The sequence below is a fragment of the Phalacrocorax aristotelis genome, chromosome 5, assembly GCF_949628215.1.
Source record: "Phalacrocorax aristotelis chromosome 5, bGulAri2.1, whole genome shotgun sequence".
In the NCBI taxonomy this organism is placed as follows: Eukaryota; Metazoa; Chordata; class Aves; order Suliformes; family Phalacrocoracidae; genus Phalacrocorax; species Phalacrocorax aristotelis.
The window spans coordinates 55,043,794-55,063,860 of NC_134280.1; the positions used below are offsets into that span (position 1 = coordinate 55,043,794).

The following is a 20,067-nucleotide window of genomic DNA, read 5'->3' on the forward strand; positions in this document are numbered from 1 at the left end:
AGGGAGGCTGTGGAGTCTCCTTCCCTGGAGACGTTCAAAGCCTGCCTCGATGCGTTCCTGTCCCCCCTGCTCTGGGTGTCCCTGCTCAAGCAGGGGGGTTGGGCAAGATGATCTCCAGAGGTCCCTTCCAACCCCTACCATTCTGTGATTCTGTGAAGACCTGGACCTTGCCTTGAAGGGGGTAAATGCCTGAGCAGTCCCATTTACAGACAAAGGAAGTAAATAAGGAAATAAGACACAAGAAAATAATTGTGAACAAATAAAAGCATAGGCCTTGTGTTATAGTAGTTCAAAGGTATTGATTTTTCAAAATGGTGTCCAGGAAGAATTGAATAAGTGCTTAGAAAGAAGCATCTATTCAGTTTTCTGGAGGATGTTAGGGGAGGAGATGCTGAACTGCAGAAGAAAGGAAATTCCCAGTTAGGGAGGCCTATATGGAAAAAAGTATATAACAGTACAGAAGGACATGGAGATATAAATATAGAATGTCAGTAAAAGTGTATGACTCATACTGCTGTAGTAGCATAGTGCAGAATTTATTTGCAGAAGTACAGAACAAAAACCCTATGGCGTACTATGATGCATTTACAGATAGTTTTCTATAGCTGGTTAATGTTTTATGCATCCTGCTTTTTAGAGGCATCACTAAATTGTGCTTTGATTTTTCTTTTTCCCCCCCTTCTTTTTGTTAGGACTTTGTTTTTAGATGAAGAGTTAAGTCCTCTATTGAACCTTGAATGCAGCAGTTCTGTTTGCTGGGTAGAGATGAGTTAGATTTGTTTTTAATCATGTAACTAAATTTAGCCAGCAATCTGCATTTTAAGGCATTGCTATTAAAAGTCTAAAAGTGAGATATGTATCGTAGTTTGAATTTAAAATGAGCCAGAGGCACAGCTGGTGAGGCAGTCATGACTCTCTAATCATGAGCGCAGAGAAATGAGAAGGGAATTTTCTCATCTTGCAGGATGAATGCGAAGTGTGATAGGTACTTTAACATCTCCCACTGCCCCCATCCCCCTTCCCCAGCTTTGTTTTGTGATTGCATGGACTTTATGTCCTTCCCCCCACATTTTCTTTTTTGAACCAAGATCATATATCTGTTTGATATCAGCAGTACGAATACAACTTCACAAGCATTTAACTTCTTAAACTTTTAAATTTTTCTGTCAGTTTATTGAGAGCTTTGTATGGTACTTAATGTTTCCAGTCTCTCCTTAAAAACAAGACAGCCTTTATCCCATCTAACACCCAAAGCCAGAGGCACGACTTCCAAGATATCTGGAGAGCCTTGGAATTTGCCATATTCAAGATTTATTTTTGTCCAGTTTTTCAAAGGAGTGAAGCATGCTATTAAGCATGTGAATAATCCTATCAACTGAAAGTTCCCCATTTTGAGACACAACTTGGTGTAACTATGAAGTAAAAAAGAAAAACTACCTGTTTTTAATGAATGAGTGTCAAAGCTGTTTAGGTGTTTAATGGTGTCAACAGTCCTGAAAAAGATAGATCTGTTGGTAAAGTGCATGATAAACTTACATCCTGTGAAATTGCAAGTTATCCCTAGCCTATCATACAGAATATTAAATTGACTTAGTACAGCACTGCCTTTAGCAATATTTGCTGTTGCCAAGCTCCCATTTCCCAAGGCTATTTTTCAGCCAGATCGATTCCTTGGCTTGGTTTACCTTCGTTGTCACAAATAGTTCAAGCACAACGAAGGCTGGTGGCCTAGGGATGAGAACAACTATTTGGGTCCAAAATTTCTCAAGCTGTCTTGGTGTAAACTCTTGCCTAAGGAGTTCTCAGTCTGTGCTTTGAACCTTTTAGTCTGTGTTAAAAGGCTGTCGCAGTCCTGGTGTCTTCTCTTGGAGAGCCTCCCACATCCTCATAGCTTCACCTGCCTAGCCGAGTATTTTCTGTAATGCAATGTAGCATTATCATGAGTCATTGGATGTTTAATGTTTTGATATCTCCAGGAGGCTCTGAAAGGTGACTGGATGATGGTCCCTTACACTGTATCTGTTTACATTAATGCCCGGTTGGTTGATTTGGTTGGTTGATCTCTCTCTTTCTTAAATCTTCTATTTTGATTTCTTAAATCTCTCTCTTTCTATTCCGCCCCCCCCCCCCCCCCCCAATGCATCACAGTGAGAAGCCAGTTGTTTGCTGGATTATAAATGAGCCATCGATTCTAGTGGTGTGAAATCCCTTAGGTGTTTCAGTGGTTTGTCTTGCCCACACATTTGCAGTTACATTGGTCACCAGATTTGGGGACATCTGATGTAGCTCAGAATGGCACAAATCTTTAGCCCACTTGAGTATAGGAGTTTTCACTGACATATCCATAGCTATTGCAGGAGGACTGGTGATGCCCTTATGGTTCTCTTCCTGTGGCAATTGTGGCCTTTTGTTGCAGGTTTAAACCTATTTATAGGGTGCTTGGAAACCCTTGTGAATTGCAGTGTGTTTGAGTAGATGCTTGGTGGACTATTCTGAACTAGATCTGTGTTGCAACCTGTGGCTGCAGAAGGTTGAAAAAGGCAACTGAAATGACCTCTGATTTTCTATTGCTGACATCCCTGAAATGCTTTTGCCATTTTGCCTGAATTTTCCTGAAGAGGCATGACCTCAATGCTATGCATAGATTTGTGTTTTAGTGATACATTTTTAATAGCTATTATAAATGAATATGAAAAAAAATTCAGGAGCATGACCTATTACATAAAGATGCAGAAACCTGTAAGGAGGTCATAGAAAGAAGACGTGTTAAGAGATGTGGGCAGCTCTAGTACACGGAACTCCCACATAAGAGGATGAAGGGGCCATGTAAACCTTTGTCAGAGCAGATGAACCATGCACAGGTACTGGTGTATTAGGTACGCAAACTGTAGGTGTGGTAGTGATGCCAGATTTCCAGCTACTGAATTAAAGCTGTCTTCAGCCAAGAAGAAATCAGGGATGGATGGATGAATGTTTTTCTGTAAGGTTGTCCTGCACAGAAACTCTTTCTAGGTACATGAGGAAGTTTCTCAGAATGGTTGAAGGACGTTAGTGATTGTACGGAAGGACAGCGGATATTTTTGTAGATGTGCGAGAGGGTTGGTTTGCCTGTTGTGGGACAGAGGCAGCCTCCTAATGTCATTTTTTAATACCTGCTCCTGTGAATTTTCATGTGAAAGGAAGCATTAGGAATCTTATCTAGAACTTACTATTTCAAGTCTGAATGAGATTAAGCATTCAGTGTGAATATCCAGAGTTCATTTGAAAAGTAATTGCTACTGCATCCGTGAATTGAGATAGCCTGGATGAACTTTTTCATCTAGTGTGTATGAAAAGATAGTTCAAAGCTTGCCTGGATACTGAAGAGAGACTTCAAGGAGATAATGCTAGTGCAATCATGATATCTTAAAACCAGGAAATTGATATAAAGATGAATCTGAATTTAGTGAAAATAAGTAAATTTTTATGTTCCTGTTTGTCTGTTGTATTTTACTGAGACACCAACCTGTTTAAAACTAAAATGTGGTGTGTGTTTTTATTGCTAACTCCAAATACTTTGTGGCTGAGTAGGTTGATTAAGGAACTGCTGAAAGGGAAAACGACATGCTCTATAGCCTCAGCAGCACCATAAAGTAGCACAGTAAGAGCTAGTATCAGGCAAGAAGCAACTAGAAGTGCTTTATGCAATCTTGCTGGGTTTGCAATACTCCGAAGGTTGTGAACTTGTAATTTGCAGGCCATTCTCAACTGTCTATGCTTTGTGGTAGCATAAGAAGGATGACGTGAAGAAAATGCAGAGGAGCCTTTCTGATAGTGGAGTACTAGTGTAGTGCTGCAAGTACTTGAATATGCACATACCCTCATCCGTATTCTGTGAGGGTCATGAGCATGTATTTCAGATGATTTGCTGCTGTATGTATACTGATGCAGACTGCTGTGTTTACAGTTCAAAGAGCAGGAGGAAACTAGATCTGTATGACCACGGAGAACCTCAAATGATGTATCATACTGTTGTATGTACTATTCGCTTAAGGGGCTGTTGGGAAGTTTTTAATAAAATTTTTCTGACCTCTGTCCTTTTCTTTTAGCTTTCTGAACTTCTGTACTCTGTTTCATTCAAATTGTACGCTGGAATGACACAGGATACATGAACTCTACTGCTCGTCAATTCCAAATGGTATTGAACCCTCTGGTGTTTATTTGATATAGCATTTGCCTTCTGAAAAAAAGAACAGTTGCAATGAAGTCATCTGGGACAATGTGGATGTTCACAGCTGAGTTGAAGTGCCTTTTGGAATTGGTGCCTCTGTGCTCAGAACATGGCAAGATGAAGGTCTTAAGAAGAATTGTTAGTATCTTAGAAGAACTGGAAAAGGTTTCCAATGCCGTATGTTTCTTTCACACAAGTTGTAGGAATAACTCCTGCTTTTCTGCCCTCCTATTGTATATAGTCTGGTGTGAAATATCTCATTTTCTGATGCCTCAGCCACTTCCACGGTTGACGTACTCAGTCCAGTTGACTCATCACTGTGTATGTTTTCCTGACTTCTGGTTAAAATCTGTTCTATTCTAATATTAGACCAACACTCCTTGTTATATCACCTTTCATTCTTAAGTAATTCGTCCTGCAACCTCCTTACTCTGTATGACTAATGGCTTTTTCTCAAATATTCTTAGAATATTTTAAAATACCATCTATATTATAAGCAGCACAGTAGCAATACCTCTCATTACAATTGCTTAACACTTTCTGTCATAACTCAGTGCTTTCTTTTGCTTAGGATTTTGATGAGACTTTAACCTTTTTGGTTGGAATTTTCCATGCGTTGGTGTTTGCCTCAGCCTGAAATTTCCACTTGAGGCTGATTTTTTTTTTTTGTTTATTTGCTGAAAATATAATTTCATAGAGAAGTCACTTCTAAATCAGCTTCTGTTAGGTTCTCTCACAGAAAAGATAAATCCTTTTTAAAAAAATTACATCTATAGGCAGATGTGCTTGGCTGAAAATCAGGAATGATTGACCATTAGTAGGAGACTGAGCATGGGAAAGGGAATGCTCACCAAACAGGACCAAGTCTAGGGAGAGAATTTCTGCCAATTAGAAGTGAGAACTGAGTTGATGAGCACTGAGAAGGAACGGGTTCCTTACCTAATCTTTGGGCATTCAAGAAGTTCTTCCTAAAAGCAAAACAATTAATTTATCTGGCTTTAATTTTTTATAATGGATGTTCTCCATGTTTGCCTACTAATAACCACCTGAAACTTGTTTCCCTTATAGTGGGAAAAGGGAAAAAGTCAATCACAATTATTTCTGTTTGTAAACAGAAACAGTTTATGTTCTCCTAAAGGCTCTGTTTGGTTTTGAATGTGTAAGTAACCCTGTGCTTTCTTGCCCAGTGAAAGAAAATTGAATCTATAGATGGAAGGTGTTTGCTGTCTGGCTTAAATCCTTCAAATATGCTTGAATTCTTCAGTTCCACTGAATATACTGAAAAAAATAGCTAAAATAGAGATGAGCATACTTCAAAGCCTTTTAAAGGCCGAATAAAACCACTGGCATCATACTGTTTCCAGTTTTACTACTTCCATTTCAGTTTGGTGTTACTGTTGAAATTTCAACGTAGGGCCTCAAAAATTGATCCAATAACAGACTTGCAGAATGGACCTTTTGGACACCAATATCCACGGTGTGGTAGAAAAAAAGACCAAACGTGTATAGATCCTGGCATGTGGAAAAGATGCTAGATAGTGGGGAGAAGGGGTTTCTCCAGTTGTTGATAAAGACAATACGTAGCTGATGGCAACTGTAGTTAGACAAATTAATCCTGTTGAAGAGAGGAATGATTTCTGAAAAGTAAAAACAGTTAAACATGGAGGCAGTAGCTTGGGGCAAACGATGGACTCACTAGCCCTTCATTCGTAAGGGGAAATTACGTATGCAGTTTAGTTTGACTTCAGATTAGTTGGTTCTGGTGTTTTGCTCTGATCTTGCAGTCAGGGAAACTGTAGACCACTGCACTTTTCTCTGCCTTTCATAGGCCCTTGGCAGAGGGGAACAGAATTGCTTGTTTTGCACAGAACTTGCTCTAGCAGCTCATCATCAAGATGGTGATTGTGTCAGCTGCTCCCTGGTTTCTGCTGATCACTGGCAGGGCATGAAAATTTGTTTTCTCAGTGAGTAACTGGTCAGGTGTGTGCTGGGATTTCAGACTGCTTTCATCTGAATCCAGATGCCAGCAGCAGACAAGACTTGAGACAAGGTGGAGCGGTACCCTGATGTGATGACGCAAAGGATCATTTTTGGTATATGAGTGGCTAGTGTTTCTTGTCCACATCTGGGTCCAGACAGGGCATCAGTTTTGGTTGAGGAAAGAATTTTTTTCTTCAAAAGTCAGAGTTGAGAGGAACCCCTGCTGCTCCGCTCCTGTATACAGGATAGTGCTATAGACTGTGTATGAGGATCTGGGTCTGTATTATCAAATACCCTGCTTGCCAAAGACCTTGTGGATTGCTGACTTTTTTGCCTGTGGCACTTGATGCTTTTGGCTTCTGAGAGTTGAAATGCTTTAGTTAAACTATGGTCCTTGGGATCAATACAGCAATGTCTCGGTAGTGCTTGAGAACATGTGGTATATTAATGATCTAACTGGATGTTACAGAAATTCCTTCTCACTTTGATTTTCATAAAACTCAGCTTCAGTTCCTGTAGTTGATACAAAATAGAGCAGCCTGTTTGTCCTTTTCTAGTCCACTAATAGGGTTCTGGATAAGTGCAGTAACCTGGTCTGACGTAAAAGCCTGAAGCTTAGTCTACATTTAAATTTGCTGTGTGACATACTGATGTAGGAGACTTCTTGCAACATTTTTGTAGCTGCAGATGTTTTTAGCAGAGATCTATACAAATTACAAAGTAGATATATTACCGCAGAGCAAGCATGTTTTTTAAACTGCAAACTGTTTTCCTAAACTCTGTAAGGTATACTGGTAGTTGTCTTAATGAAACTTGTTTTAATGCTTTAACCCCAAGAAATGAAGCTACTATATTGAAAACCTCACTTGTATTGAAAGCAATATGTGACTGGTTTCAACTTTTCCCTGAACTGCTAGAAAGCTCCAAAGGAAGAAAATATTTATGCCCTTGAGAGAAAAGGACAACTAATTTTATCACTTAATTATTTCAGAGGAACCATTATCAGTGAACTGAGAGAATGCATCTGAAAAACTGTTGCAAAGTTCGGAGTAAAAGATACTACTGCTAGTAGAATTCCAAAGAAAATACACATACTTGTTGTCTGTTTAAATATGTGAAGTTAGAGGTTTCCAGTTTATTTACAAGATACCTTAGCTTAACTGCCAAAACCATCAGCGCCCACCTGTGTCCCCTTCAAGACAGTTCAACAGCACCCAAAGGAAAAGGGAGGTGTTCAGGTTTCTGAAGGTTTGTGTTATGCAATGTGTTAAGAAAACCCTCAACTGTCATCTTTGGGCGGTGTGACCGGCGCGTCCTGCTCCTGACCCCTCTGTGGGGTACGTCTGTACTGACTGACAAGGAGAGAAGCATGTGTGTTGAAGCTGACTTGCTTGACTTAGTAATATTTTCCTTAAATCCACATCATTTGGCTTATGACTTTCATAAGTTAAGTTCAATTCTGGAGAGGAGTTTGAGGCTTGACTGAAGTGTGTACGTAACTCAAGGTCGTTTTAGGCTTCCTTCTGGCTAGAATGTGGATTGCTGCTTCTAGTCAAAACCAAGCTGAGAACGTACTGTTTATGCTGTGTGTATATAACTTTTTTTTAACTGGAAGAACAGACAGGATAGCTTTTCATGACTTGCAGAGATCTAGTTGCTTCTTTAAGAAAATAAAGCTGTCACTTAGTATGATTATGTTTTATTTTGTGTGGTGGTTGGGTTCTTTTCATTTATTTTATTTTTTTTTTTTAATATTGGGAATTGAAGGCAAAAAGAATTGCTTTATGGATGTTATCCATACTGGAGAATGGACTTTTGAGGGTTGGTCCTGCAGCAGGGAACTTGGTACAGTATGTGGAGAGAAGGGCAATCCATATAGTGCTGACTTCATTTAAAGTTATCTTTCCTTGGCCAATGTGTGATTCCTGTGAAAACAAATGGGTTCATTTCCAATGCTTAATGACAGCTGTGGTGGTGATCCTGACTAACCACAGCTGTCCTGAGGGCTGTTACTCTGCTAACAGAAGGTGTGACAGAAGGTAACTTCTATCTGGAAAACATAAAATGTCTATTAAATAGAGGACATGTGATGGATGTCTTTAAGGCAAAGATTGGGAATAGAGAAGAATAATTTATATTTCAGAATAAGCTGTTTTGTGCGTGTTTCTGTTAGGCTAAAAGTATGTCCTTGGTATAACCAAAGTGTATATATCGTATGCAGAATGTCCAGGTTATGCAACTTTACTGACATAGTTTCGTTTATAGCCCAGGCCACCCTACAGATGTTGTTCTGCTAGAAAACAAGTTAATGTAGTTTGAGTAACTGCACAGGAGTACATCATAATATGTCTTTAGCTAGTTTTAATGTTTTTTCATATGGTCCCAGAAGTTTTCACTAGGTTTTTGAAGCTTTGGATAAGATGCATTAAGAAGTGTTGTTCTAGTTTTGAATTGGTATCCAGATGTTCCAGGAACATAGTGAATAAGTAATCTTGAAATGTGTTTTGTGTTTAGAAAATGGCAGGGTATTCACCTGGGGCAGGGCAGACTATGGGCAACTTGGAAGGCGTGCAGTGGTTCCTGATGGGCAAGAGGAGTGCATAGCATCTGAACGCTTGGAGTTGTGCAACATCCCTATTTCAGTGCCTTGCCTAAACGGAGCATCTCAGGTAAGGAAGAAAATTACCATTTTCTACTCAGGTTGTTGGTATTTTGTGGTTGTGTGGGTTTTCTTGTTTGTTTATTTGGTTTTTGGGTTTTTTTTGTGCATTTAAATAATCAGAACAAATTCTGAATAGAATCTTTTCAAATGCTGTAGCACAAGCCCACACTGCTTTTCGTGTAAGCTCAGAAGTTAATAAGATTCAATTATTTCAAATTTCTTAAAAGTCTTTTGCATTCAGAGACTGATTTTTTTTCCCTTGGTGGAACCAGAGTTACCATTAGCAGAAGATGAAAAGTTCTCTGAAATATCTGTGGGTGCAGGAGATAGTCGCACCTGCAACACATCCTAGCAGATGAGCTGGGACCCTGCCCAGCTGCAGTGCAACTTTTGTCTGATGCCCTCTGTAACGGTTTAGTCAATGGCCGTTCTCCAGCTGATTATAATGCTGCAGCTTCTGAAATATTTCTCTACCTTATAACACCCTTGAGTGGTATTGGAGGCTTTCTCTTCATATGGCTAACTTGATACAAAATGATTTATCTTCAAGTATAAAGATGGTCAGAAAGAAGACTTTATTCAAGTTGTTTGCTGTAGTCTGTCACAACATGCAACCTGTACTGCCTACAAACCATTTTTTTGGCTTTTTAGTGGCTGAGAGGCATCATATGGCAATTGGCCTGTTGGCAGGCAATATGCAGGTCCCATCTGGGCAGATAACAAGCCAAAAGGTATGTGTCTCCCTGTGGGGTAGCTGGCAGTCAAAATGCAAAGAGTAAGTACAGGTTGACAGCTTCAGCTGCGTTGTATGTACTGCATCTCTGCCTCCTGGTAGTCTCCCATGATGAAACTTTGGTTAGAAGAGTCAGCCTGTGCCCTTTCCCACCACTTGTGTTCTGTGAATGTGTGCACTCACAGATGTGAAGTAGAGCTTCAGAGCCCAGGATGCTGCAGTGATGAATAATTTGTTTAGTCAGCGTTGACTCCACTGAGTCTCAGACAGCTTTCTTATTCTTTTTGAGATGGGTGTTTCTGCTTTTGTCACTAGGTATCTACAGAGGACACCATTGTTTAATGTTTCGTGTTGTTTTTCATTTGCACTTTGGGCAATGCTTCAGGTATGTAGTTCTGCTGTTCCTTGCACAATGCAAAGCCAAGACAGCCATAGTTTTTGCACAGGAGAACTTACGCTTGGCAGGACGAGTGATCCCTGAAGGTGAAGGAAAGGGATGCATTCAGATGTATTCCTTGAAAAGGGAGATTAAAACAATCTCATCTTAATTCTGCTGCCCTCAGCACTGTTCCTCGTTATAGACCTGAGAGACTTAATTTGAGTGATTAAGGTTCTGGAGCAGGCATCATTCTTAGCAATGCTAACAGCATGAAGATGATTTAAGAAGAGCCTGATCAAGAGCTAGCATCATTTACACCCTAAGAGGACCTGTGTTGACGAGAAAAGGAAAAAGCAGATAATAAGAGCCTAAATTGCTTCACTTCCAGATTACAAAATAATGCCAGAACTAGAATTTATACTTAAAAATGCATTAAATTGCAGTATGTAGGCTATGTAGAGTGTGAGCTGGTTTTCATTTGCACACAAGCTATTTCTTTTTCCATTTGTTGTTGTATGGAGACAAGGTTTGATCTGAGAGCTGAAGTAAAAGGAATTCAGAGAGGATGAGTTCTTTTCCATGTTTACCTTGAACCAACAATTCCAGTTTGCATGTTTAGTGCAGAGAGCCAATTTATCAGTTGAGGATTACAGCTAATGATTTTTATCCAAGGTCTGTTCTTTAAATCACTTTTAATAATTCAACTGAATTTTTGACAAAGTTGTGGTCTGCTGATTGCCTTTGCACTTCAGTTAATATTGTTAAAACCAAAATGGAGAAACTAATCTAAGGATTAGAGGACAGTATAAAAGGCATATCAGTTTACCTCAAGGAGAGCGCAGTAGTTTTAACCTCCTATACTGCTCCTTGTCTCCATGCCCATGGCTTACCTGCTTTCTCTACTAAAGACCTGGGATTCTGCTTTCTTTGTGCTGAAATGGACACATTGTCTGTGTCTCTCTACCACTCCAAAATCTGATTTTTGAAGTGGTGGGAGTGACCTATTCCATTGTGAAATTGACTTCATCTGACACTCATTTGGAAGCATTGACCTTGAGAAATATGAACACTCTTTTCCTTCAACTGAAAAAATAGAACAAAAGCCTGAGTTTTAGGTAATTGTCTACTAATTTGAGTATGTCTTCCTGGCAGCTTTAAAAGAGTATGCGGACATCAGGTTCCTGGAGTCTCATATGTTTAAACTCCTTCAGTTATGCGACTGCAGGTCTATTTATTATTTTCTTCTCAGTGCTTTGGTGCATAACTACCATGGAATAGGATGAGGCACTGAAAAGAAACTTCAGGCTGTGGCGAAGTCAGTTGTGCGAGACATTATGCATGCAGTGCTCTTGTGTTGTGGGACGTCCTTGATTGGACCTCTTCAGAACATCTGACTCATCTGCCTGATGTGCATTCATATCCACCGCTCTTCAGATGAAAGGACAATTAAATACAAATGGCCTGAAATATGATGAGCCTCTGCATTTAGCAAATGCTTCAAAGACCTGGTTTAACATTTCCTCCTTGTCAAAATGCTTTTCCAGTCTGTTTGATATTTTGGGGTTTAATAGCTATCATTTTACTGTTTGTGGTATGTTCAGCATGTCATTCACGTTGCAGCAAACATTTGCTGCAGCAATAAACTAGTGAGAAGTAATTGTGCAGTGCTGAATGTTTCTTGCTAAACTGGATGGAAGGAAGGGCTACAGTCATCTTGGCTCTGCAGCACTGATCACATGGAGCCATGTTTTCATCATATCCTTTCTCTAATTAAAGCAAGCTATGCTAAATTACAGCTTTCTGAGGAGGGAGATCTGAAATTTCAGTTAAATAATAAAAAAAATCTGTGCCACACTGTCACTTTCAGGTATGTGTTTTCTTGGGCTTAATTCCCTCCTCAGCTTTACCATCACCCAAACTAAATCTTGATGGTAGATGTAGGGGCTAATTGTATCGGGGAATGAAAATAATGGATGGACTTGTGTCAACCTGTACCTGCTATGTTTATCCTGATCCTACTGCGGTCCATAATTCCAGTGTGTACATTCATCCCAGTGTGTGTACATTTGAGCAATACAGATTGGTTTGGATCACCTGTATTGTTCCTTTCTTCAGGGAATGCCATCATGGATACACACATTCTCATGGCCCTTTGCAGTCAAATTTTATTGCCACTCTCTTCAGTGGCAGTTGCAGTAATACGTCATTTTTGCTTAAGGATTTGAAAGATAGCTTTGTTTTTGGTATATTCTGTGTTTTTCCCTTTTCCCCTGTTCATATTGCAAAATATTAAGCATCTACCTACAAGAAAATCCTAAGATTCTGCTATGATGATAATTATTGGTTGATTATTATATGACTGATAGGTTAATGTATAAGCATTGTTATTATGTTAATGTATAGACACAAAAATATCGAAAATAGAATCTTTTTACAAAAAATGGCAACTGTGTTTGTATTTTTTGACTTATCAGGGAAAATTGTGAGAGGCATCTTTGTAAGTAAGGCTGTAGTTGAGACTTTATTAAATAACCTGATAGTGTTACATAGACGTAATCTCTGTGCTGTGTGCATGGTGTTTGTATACTCCGTTATTTGAGTATGGTAAATATTTGTGGCTATGTTCTTTATTTTGAAGGGTCAAAACAAGAAGTTTGCTATTTTTGTGGGAGAGTAACAACAAATTGAACTTTCCTAAACCAGATTTTACTGCTCAGAGTTTGAGAATATATGTGTAGTAACTGATCCAATAAGCTGCTTAAAAAAACCACTTTGGGTCTTAGGGAAGGAGGTAAATGCAAAGTAGTCTGTCTAGTTTTCCATACTCAATAACTTTTAGGTAATCCAAGGATGTAGTTCAATGGCAGTGGTGTCGTGAAAAACAAAGTTTCAGTAAACTCTGTTCCTTTTTCTTTTGATTTGCCAGCTTTGCTCAATACTCCTACCTGTGCCACAGAAACAGACGTGGGCCCTGGAAAAATTCATAGGAAAAATTTGTTCTTACTTCGCAATACTTATAGCTGATAATGAAGACAAGCAGGGGATGGGAGTGGAAACAGAGAAATGACATGAATTCAGGTGCAACAAGTCAGCTGGAAAGCTGAGAAGAGAACCCAGGTGTTACGCATTCCACTCCAGCCCTTTACTCATTAAGCTTTCTCTCTTGTGATATCACTACAAGGGAAAGTTAGTTGATATTTGCATGCTCCAGGTCAGATTACTACTTGTGTTATATTTCAGTTAGTGGGTGTTGCTTTCCCTGGATGTTTATTTAATGCTGTTAGATCTGTCCATCTAGTGTTTCTTCATGAGGAGAGACCCTCATAGAAGGAGAGGTAAAGGCCAGCTCATCTCTTACTGAGGGGCTTGTGAGGTCATTCTGGACCAATTAATTATTGTTGTTCTTAAATTGAAGTGATGTGGAGTTTCTCAATTGGTAAGCAGGTAGTGCAGTGGTGTTTGTTTTTTTTTTTTTTTTTACTAGTTGGTCTTGGTCTGTGTTGTCTGAAAAATAGCATTGTTGATCCCTTCTAATATTCCTGCAAGAGTGGAAATCAAATTCTTGGCTTATCAATTAATTTTAAGTGAGATTAAAGGAAAATAAAGGCCATGGAGAAGTGGGAAAATGAGAAGTTGCACTTAAGAATGAAGATAGAGGCAAATTGTTGAAATTATCATTAGGGGGAATAAAACCCAAACTGGATGTATTGAAAGAAACTGCAGTCTGCGTATGAAATACAGAGTCTGTAGATTAGGTGTGTTTGTGTGATCTGCATGCTTTGTGTAGGAGAATAACACTAATCTTGGCAAGACTGCAAGAAGATTGAGAGGAGTTTAGAGTTACCACAGGAAATGAAGAAATGGGATTTAGTTCTTGGGTCGGTCGGTTCTCCTTGTCGTTCTCCTAGCAGGAAATGGAGAACAGTAACAAACTACTGAAATTTAAATGCAACACTTTGGCTAGGTAGCCATCCCACTTGTTCTGTGCTTTCTTATCCCATTAAGACACAACTATGGTTTGTAAAGAATATCTTATGGCCTGGGTAGATATATTTAACACTCATAGCAAAGTAATTTCTGGAAGTTAGGAATACCAGTGTGTTAGGCAACAGAGGATACTCTGGAAATATTAGCCTGCTGAATGAAAACTGTAACCTAGTTGCAATTCTATTGTAAATGATTTGGTGAAGTTCACCTATTTAACACTAGGTTAGACGATGGGGAGCTTTGCTTTCCTCCTCATCTTGGGAGGAGAAGAGGAAAGCAAAGGAAGGCTCCTTCTCCAGCACAGCCTAGCACACCAACTCTAGGTGTGTAATTTCTGGAAAGCAAAGAGGAGATTATATTTGTTCCCAGCACCCATACCAATTTCTCTGCACTGGCATTGCAGAAAGGGAGGTGGGAAATCAAATTCGCAACAAATGAATGGCAAAGGAAAACTCCCGCACTGCCTTTGCATGCCAGAGAATATGCTGCATGAGCACAAACTAGAGGTTTTCCTGATTGTTGCTTCCGCAGATGAGGGTTGGTTTAAAATGACCAAAATTTCTCTGCTGGGGTTGTACTGTAGCACTGAAGTGGCAGCCAGGGGTCGGGCTGCTTTGTAAACTGTATGGGAGACGACAAAGGGTTGATTTGCTTACAGTTTGGGTGAAGCAGGAGAGGACTGACATAGGATGAAGTCAGGAGTCAGAGGCCCACCCAGCATGTGGTGACTGAGGTGTTATAAATGTGAGTGTGGGTGAAGACTTAATCTTCATCATTCATAAATTCATTTTCCATTTGATAGCCTGTTGCAATTAGAATTCCAAATTAATACCTCACTTGGAGGTATTGGGGAAATGGAAAGAGACTAAAACTACTTGTAGCAGTAGCCATGGGTTGTGCAGACAAGTGTGAGCTCTCAGTAGTGTAGCCCTAACAAAGAGACCAAATCGGCAGCTGTATTTAATGAGCCTATTAGTGGCAAAATGACGAAGTCATCTTGTTTATAACTCTGACCTGCATGTGCTCATACTGGATTCTTTATATTAAAAATGTTGACTGGGTCCCATCTGTCTGCATGGATTGTTCTAATAACTGCAACATGACTGCAAGTCACTCCAAGCTCAGAGACAACTTCGGATCCAGGTCATTGCTGCTCTGAAGTTTCTTTGCACTGACAAATGCCATGAACATTCGCTAGTGCCATTCCCATGCATGATGCAGTTAATACCGGCTAATCAACCATGGGGGGTGCTGCAAAATTGCTTAAAAAATGTACTTGGTGTTAAGACAAAGCCTCCGTGAGCAGCAACCTTGGAAGGTGGCGACTGCTAGTGCAGAAATCCAGTGCTGCCTCACTGCAGTTGCTTCAGTTGCATTGTTCATCCATGAGGAGCCGAAACAGAAATTTTCAGTGTAAAAAGTATCCATCCAAGTTTGAGGTGAGTTAGACCTAACCCAGGGTATGTGCATGCACATGTTCCAGATCCAGGTGAAAATATGGTTTGAAGCAAGAGGTTGGTGGAAAAGGCCCTAAAGCATGCAATTTTTCATTCTCAATTTGTCATTAGAACTGTTACAGGGAAGGGATTAACAAATCAATGCAGGCTAAAATGAGAGAAAATCAATAAGAAACTGTAGTGAACTGGAACAAAGCTATCAATTTACAGTGTTCTCTGCAAAGAAATTTCATCTGTAGCTCCATTTATGGATGGAAAAATAATGCAAAAATGATGATTTGGGGTTAGAATAATTCTCTTTTACCTGGCTGACCCCAGAACTTCAGGTCAAGAAACTGCTGGTGTAAATGCTACTTATGTTTCCTTTTTCTGTTGTGTTGCTGAATTTTTATAACAGGTTCTCTAGCAGTGGAATCTCAAAAATAACCCTAAAACCTCCCCAAAACCCCTGGTAGTCAAGGAGAAATATGTCATTTAAGGTACCCTCATAGGAATTTGCTGGAACTCTCTCTTTAATTGTTTACTTTTTTGTATTAGTAGAAGTGACTTCATTAGCTCATTGTTTTTCTGTCGCTTTTTCTTAAGAGCGTTACCTCTGCAAAGTTACTCCCTAATTGGTAGTATGCATTATGTAGCTGGAGAATATGCTGGGCTACAGTGTAGTGTACTACAGATGAATGAGATGGGAGAGATCTTAGTGGATCCAACTCTACCTGTTTGTTGATTTCTTCCATTGGTCCTTTCAAACCCATTTATCACTGTGGGGCCATAAACTCACCGAGGCAGTGGTGTTCTGGCCAGTGCACAGACTGCTTCTCCCTGCTTTTAATTTAAGGATTTTGGATTTGGTGTTTGTTTCCATTTGTCTGATGTTTCCAGCTTTCACTTATCAGTGAGACATTTAAGTTGTGAGCCCTGCCAGTGTTTCTGGCCTTTGCGCTTATGTTGTAAGTTATTGTAGAGCTACTATTTAATGAAAGACTCGGAAGAGGGAGAAACTCATGTTTCTGCTGTAATGCTTGAAGTTGTTGCTATACTATGGCATGCAGCAAGTTTCAAAGGCTGGTTTACTGGGAGCCTGCTAAACAACGGGTACCTGTTTGCCCTCCCACCTCATGGCTCATCTCCTTTGCCTGTTGCCTGCCTTGCCTCTAGTTTAAACTGAAGTTGCCAAGGGCAGAAGCTACCTCTGAACTGTTCTTTACGTGGTCTAATATAGCCTGTGCCTTTGTCCCAGAATTCAACTAATGGAACTTGTTCGTGAAAGGAGGAGGATGAAGGATAAGAAAAAGTAAAAATGGTGCACCTGATCCTGTGAGGACAAAAATGATACACTGTCTCCTGTTTTAAATCCTGCCTAAGGGTTTATTCTCAGTCTCCTGGCAGCTGATTGCTGAGGTCTCTCTAAATTCAGTGGATATTGCATGTAATCAGATACCAGCAAAGATTGCTAAGACCTGTGCTCCAGCTGATGCCTTGCACAGTTGTTTTTTTATCATAGAAAAAGCAAATTAAAACCTTATAAAGAAAATTTTTTATTTCATTGTTGGGGAGAAAAAAATTTGATAGTTCCTTAGAGGTATGGTTCTGAAAATGCCACCTCCTACATCTTGCCACTTTAGGGAACCAGTGTGCTTAGGGAACCAGTATGGTATAAAACTTTCCATGGAGGAGTTTTGTGTTCAGTTTAGATGATAGACTGAAATCTCCTAAACAGAACATAATGTTGAGATTTGCAGCTTTGGAAAATGAGAGAACACTTGGAGCAGAGTAACAGAAGACTCTTTTGGTTCAGCAGTTTGCATTAAGTCTTACAGGATTAATTTGCTGTCTCTGGTTTTCCTTGCCACAGCAAGTCTGAAATACATGAAAAGCAAAATGCTCATGTCTTTTTACTTAAAAAGATTAAGATTTTATTTGTGAATTACAATGATGCTATTTAATAATCTTAATATACAAGTGTTTTAGCTTAACTGAGAAGCTGTTCAGAAATATGAAATAGGATATTATGTGAATTTAATGTCGTTGATGTTTGACAGATAATGTGTCCCACCCCTGCCTCTTGAACAAATGAGGACAGTATAATATCCTGTTTTGCTTTTCTGCGTGGTACATTGAGACATCTGCAATGTCTTGTGGCCAAATGAGTTAGGAGTGCACTAAGACTGACAGTATTCAGGGTCTTCAAGGATGGCTGGTTTTGCATGAGGCCCCTGTTTGTGGTCAGATTGGCAGAAAGCCAGTGAGAAAAGAGGGTTTATTTACTTATGTTGAGTTCACACTCAGCGTGCCATGCCAGAGAATCCTAATAAAGTAATTTTATCTGAGGACTTCAAATTTAGTAATGCTAAGTACGTGAGGGACTACTGATGTACCACTGCTGAAATTAAATGTATGTTCCAGGTTGCTCTTTCAACTTCAACTTTTTGCCTGTACTCTCCCCCTTACAGTTTACTTACTGCCAGCTTCTTTTAGATACCTGTGTTACTACAGGGATTTCAGATTATGCTGCTGCTTATTATCTTTCTGGCAACAGGTAACATGCTTCTGAAACATCTCTTCCCATTCAGTGAGACTTCACATGCTTTCTCTTTGAGTCCTATGACTGAAAGACACAGATTTTGTTTTCTCTTCTTTTGTTATTACGGGGCTAAGTGCTCAATTTTGATAGTTTTAGAAATCAGGACTAAATTCTGAAATTGTTTTATTCATGTTAGATAAATGTGATTCATTGTGATGCAATTGTATGCTTGTACATTTATTGGGAGAAATGTATAATATACCAAATAATAGTTATGCTTGGATTCGATCTACCTTTCTTATTTTCTTTTGTATTCAATACTATATGTTGGCTGATATTCAGGGAGAAAATGAATCAAAAACATTAAAACACTTGGAATGGTGATGCTAAATTAGTTTTATGTTTGAGCTAACAAAAATGAATCTATGAATTGTAGCTTTGCTCTTCAATGAGTCTATTTTAATTCACTTAGTAATTTTTCATTAAATTCATGGTAAGACAGATGTCAGAAGCAGTAAAGATACAGGTTTTGTGCTTGTGTTGTTATATGTAATTTAGATAACCTAGGTATAATTGAAGAATGCTTTGTAGAGAGCTGATATTCGAAAACCCACGGTTGTTACATTTGTCTGTGTTGCACCTCTCAACAGTTCAAGCAATTTGCTTTCACTTGTAATTTATGTAACAAAATCTTTCATGCAGGTCCACAATCATTTCACATGCCTTAGCTGAAGCATCCTCGTGAGGTATTTTGCCTCTGTGTTTTTTCTTCCCCCAGTTTCTTTCTCTTGCTTTCTTGCCCAAGAGAGTTGTTCTTCTGTAGACCTACTGAGAGCCATCTGGTGTGGCTTCTGGGAAGCCAGCGCTGCACACCTAAACAAGCCTGTCACACTGTTCACATTTATCATAGTGCTAGACCTGCACCTGTAAGAGATGGTCTACAGAAACAGCTTTGTTACCTTTTTTAAAATGTGTGTTTGGTCATAAAATTTTGGGTACTTCGGTGTATCATTTCTCAGAGAGAAGACTTTCTTCGAACTTTGTTGAAAAGGATTGTTCAAGTGGCTGTAAGCAGGTCTCCTTGGCATTTGAAAAGTCTTTAAGGTCTACAGTTTGCTTGGACCTTCCAGGGGATAGCATTCAGGCCTGCCAGTCTCAAGGACATTTTTTTCTGTATACTATACATCCTCCTGCTTTTAGAGAGAAGTAACTTGTATACTGCAGAAACCTGAAGGTATGGCTTTTTATACATCCTTTTTTCAGCTAAGGGCAATACCTCAAGGTGAGATGCAGTAGTACTTTATTTCCCCTGGATCAGTGTCAAACTTTTCAGCTGAGTTTGAGCTGACCTGCCTGATCTTTAAATAATCTTTTCCTTCCTCTGGCAATGTAGAAACACATTTTCCCTGCTCCCCTCAGGCAGATTCTGCTACCAGAGTTGCTGAAATGAATGAAAGACTTGGTGGTCAATAGTTGCATTCTGCACCTCTTTCTCAAAGCATAAGCTCTGCTACATGTAGAATAATACCCATATGTTTCTCTCTTGTCTTTCTTTGTAAGGCACTTCAAGCCTGGCATTACTGGATGGAGATGTGTGAAGAATAGAGGACCAGTACATTGCCAATCATAGCAAGGCAAACTGCACAATCCTGGGAGAGCAGAGGAATGCACCAGTCGTCTTTGACTATACAAAATTATTTTATTAGCCAAGCATGCAGTAAGCCCAACTGCATCTCTCCATCTAGAAGTTGCAAAGAATCTGGTGTTCATACTGCTGCTCTTGTCTCATTGCCATGCTAAAATCGGAAAGCATTATGCACCTGCCTTCTGCCCTGAGTCACGTCCCAGTAGGTAGGGATTTTTAAATGATCTTTGCAGGTGAGCTGTCTTGGAACAGTGGCATAGCTCAAAGCATATCTTAAGAAAACAGCTGACAAAAGAAAATGGGATAAAACTCACATGGTTAAATAGAAGCAAGCAGCAATGCTTAGGTTACTGAGAGAGTAGAATAAAAGGGGTAGGAATGCTTGCTGGTTCTTATGTGTAGTATAACTCTTCATAGTAAATCTCCTATATTAGAATCCTTTCATATTTGTTTGCAGACAACACAGCTCTACAATACTCTTGGCTGGAGATCT

At 39.5% G+C, this 20,067-nt stretch overlaps 1 protein-coding gene across 1 annotated transcript in view; it reads left to right on the forward strand.

The window, feature by feature from the left end:
• The window catches only part of SERGEF (secretion regulating guanine nucleotide exchange factor), a 166,065-nt gene that overhangs the window by 28,266 nt on the left and 117,732 nt on the right, over positions 1-20,067 (forward strand). The window contains 1 exon segment of the mRNA XM_075094659.1: positions 8,705-8,859. Coding sequence (XP_074950760.1) covers positions 8,705-8,859 — 155 coding nt within the window.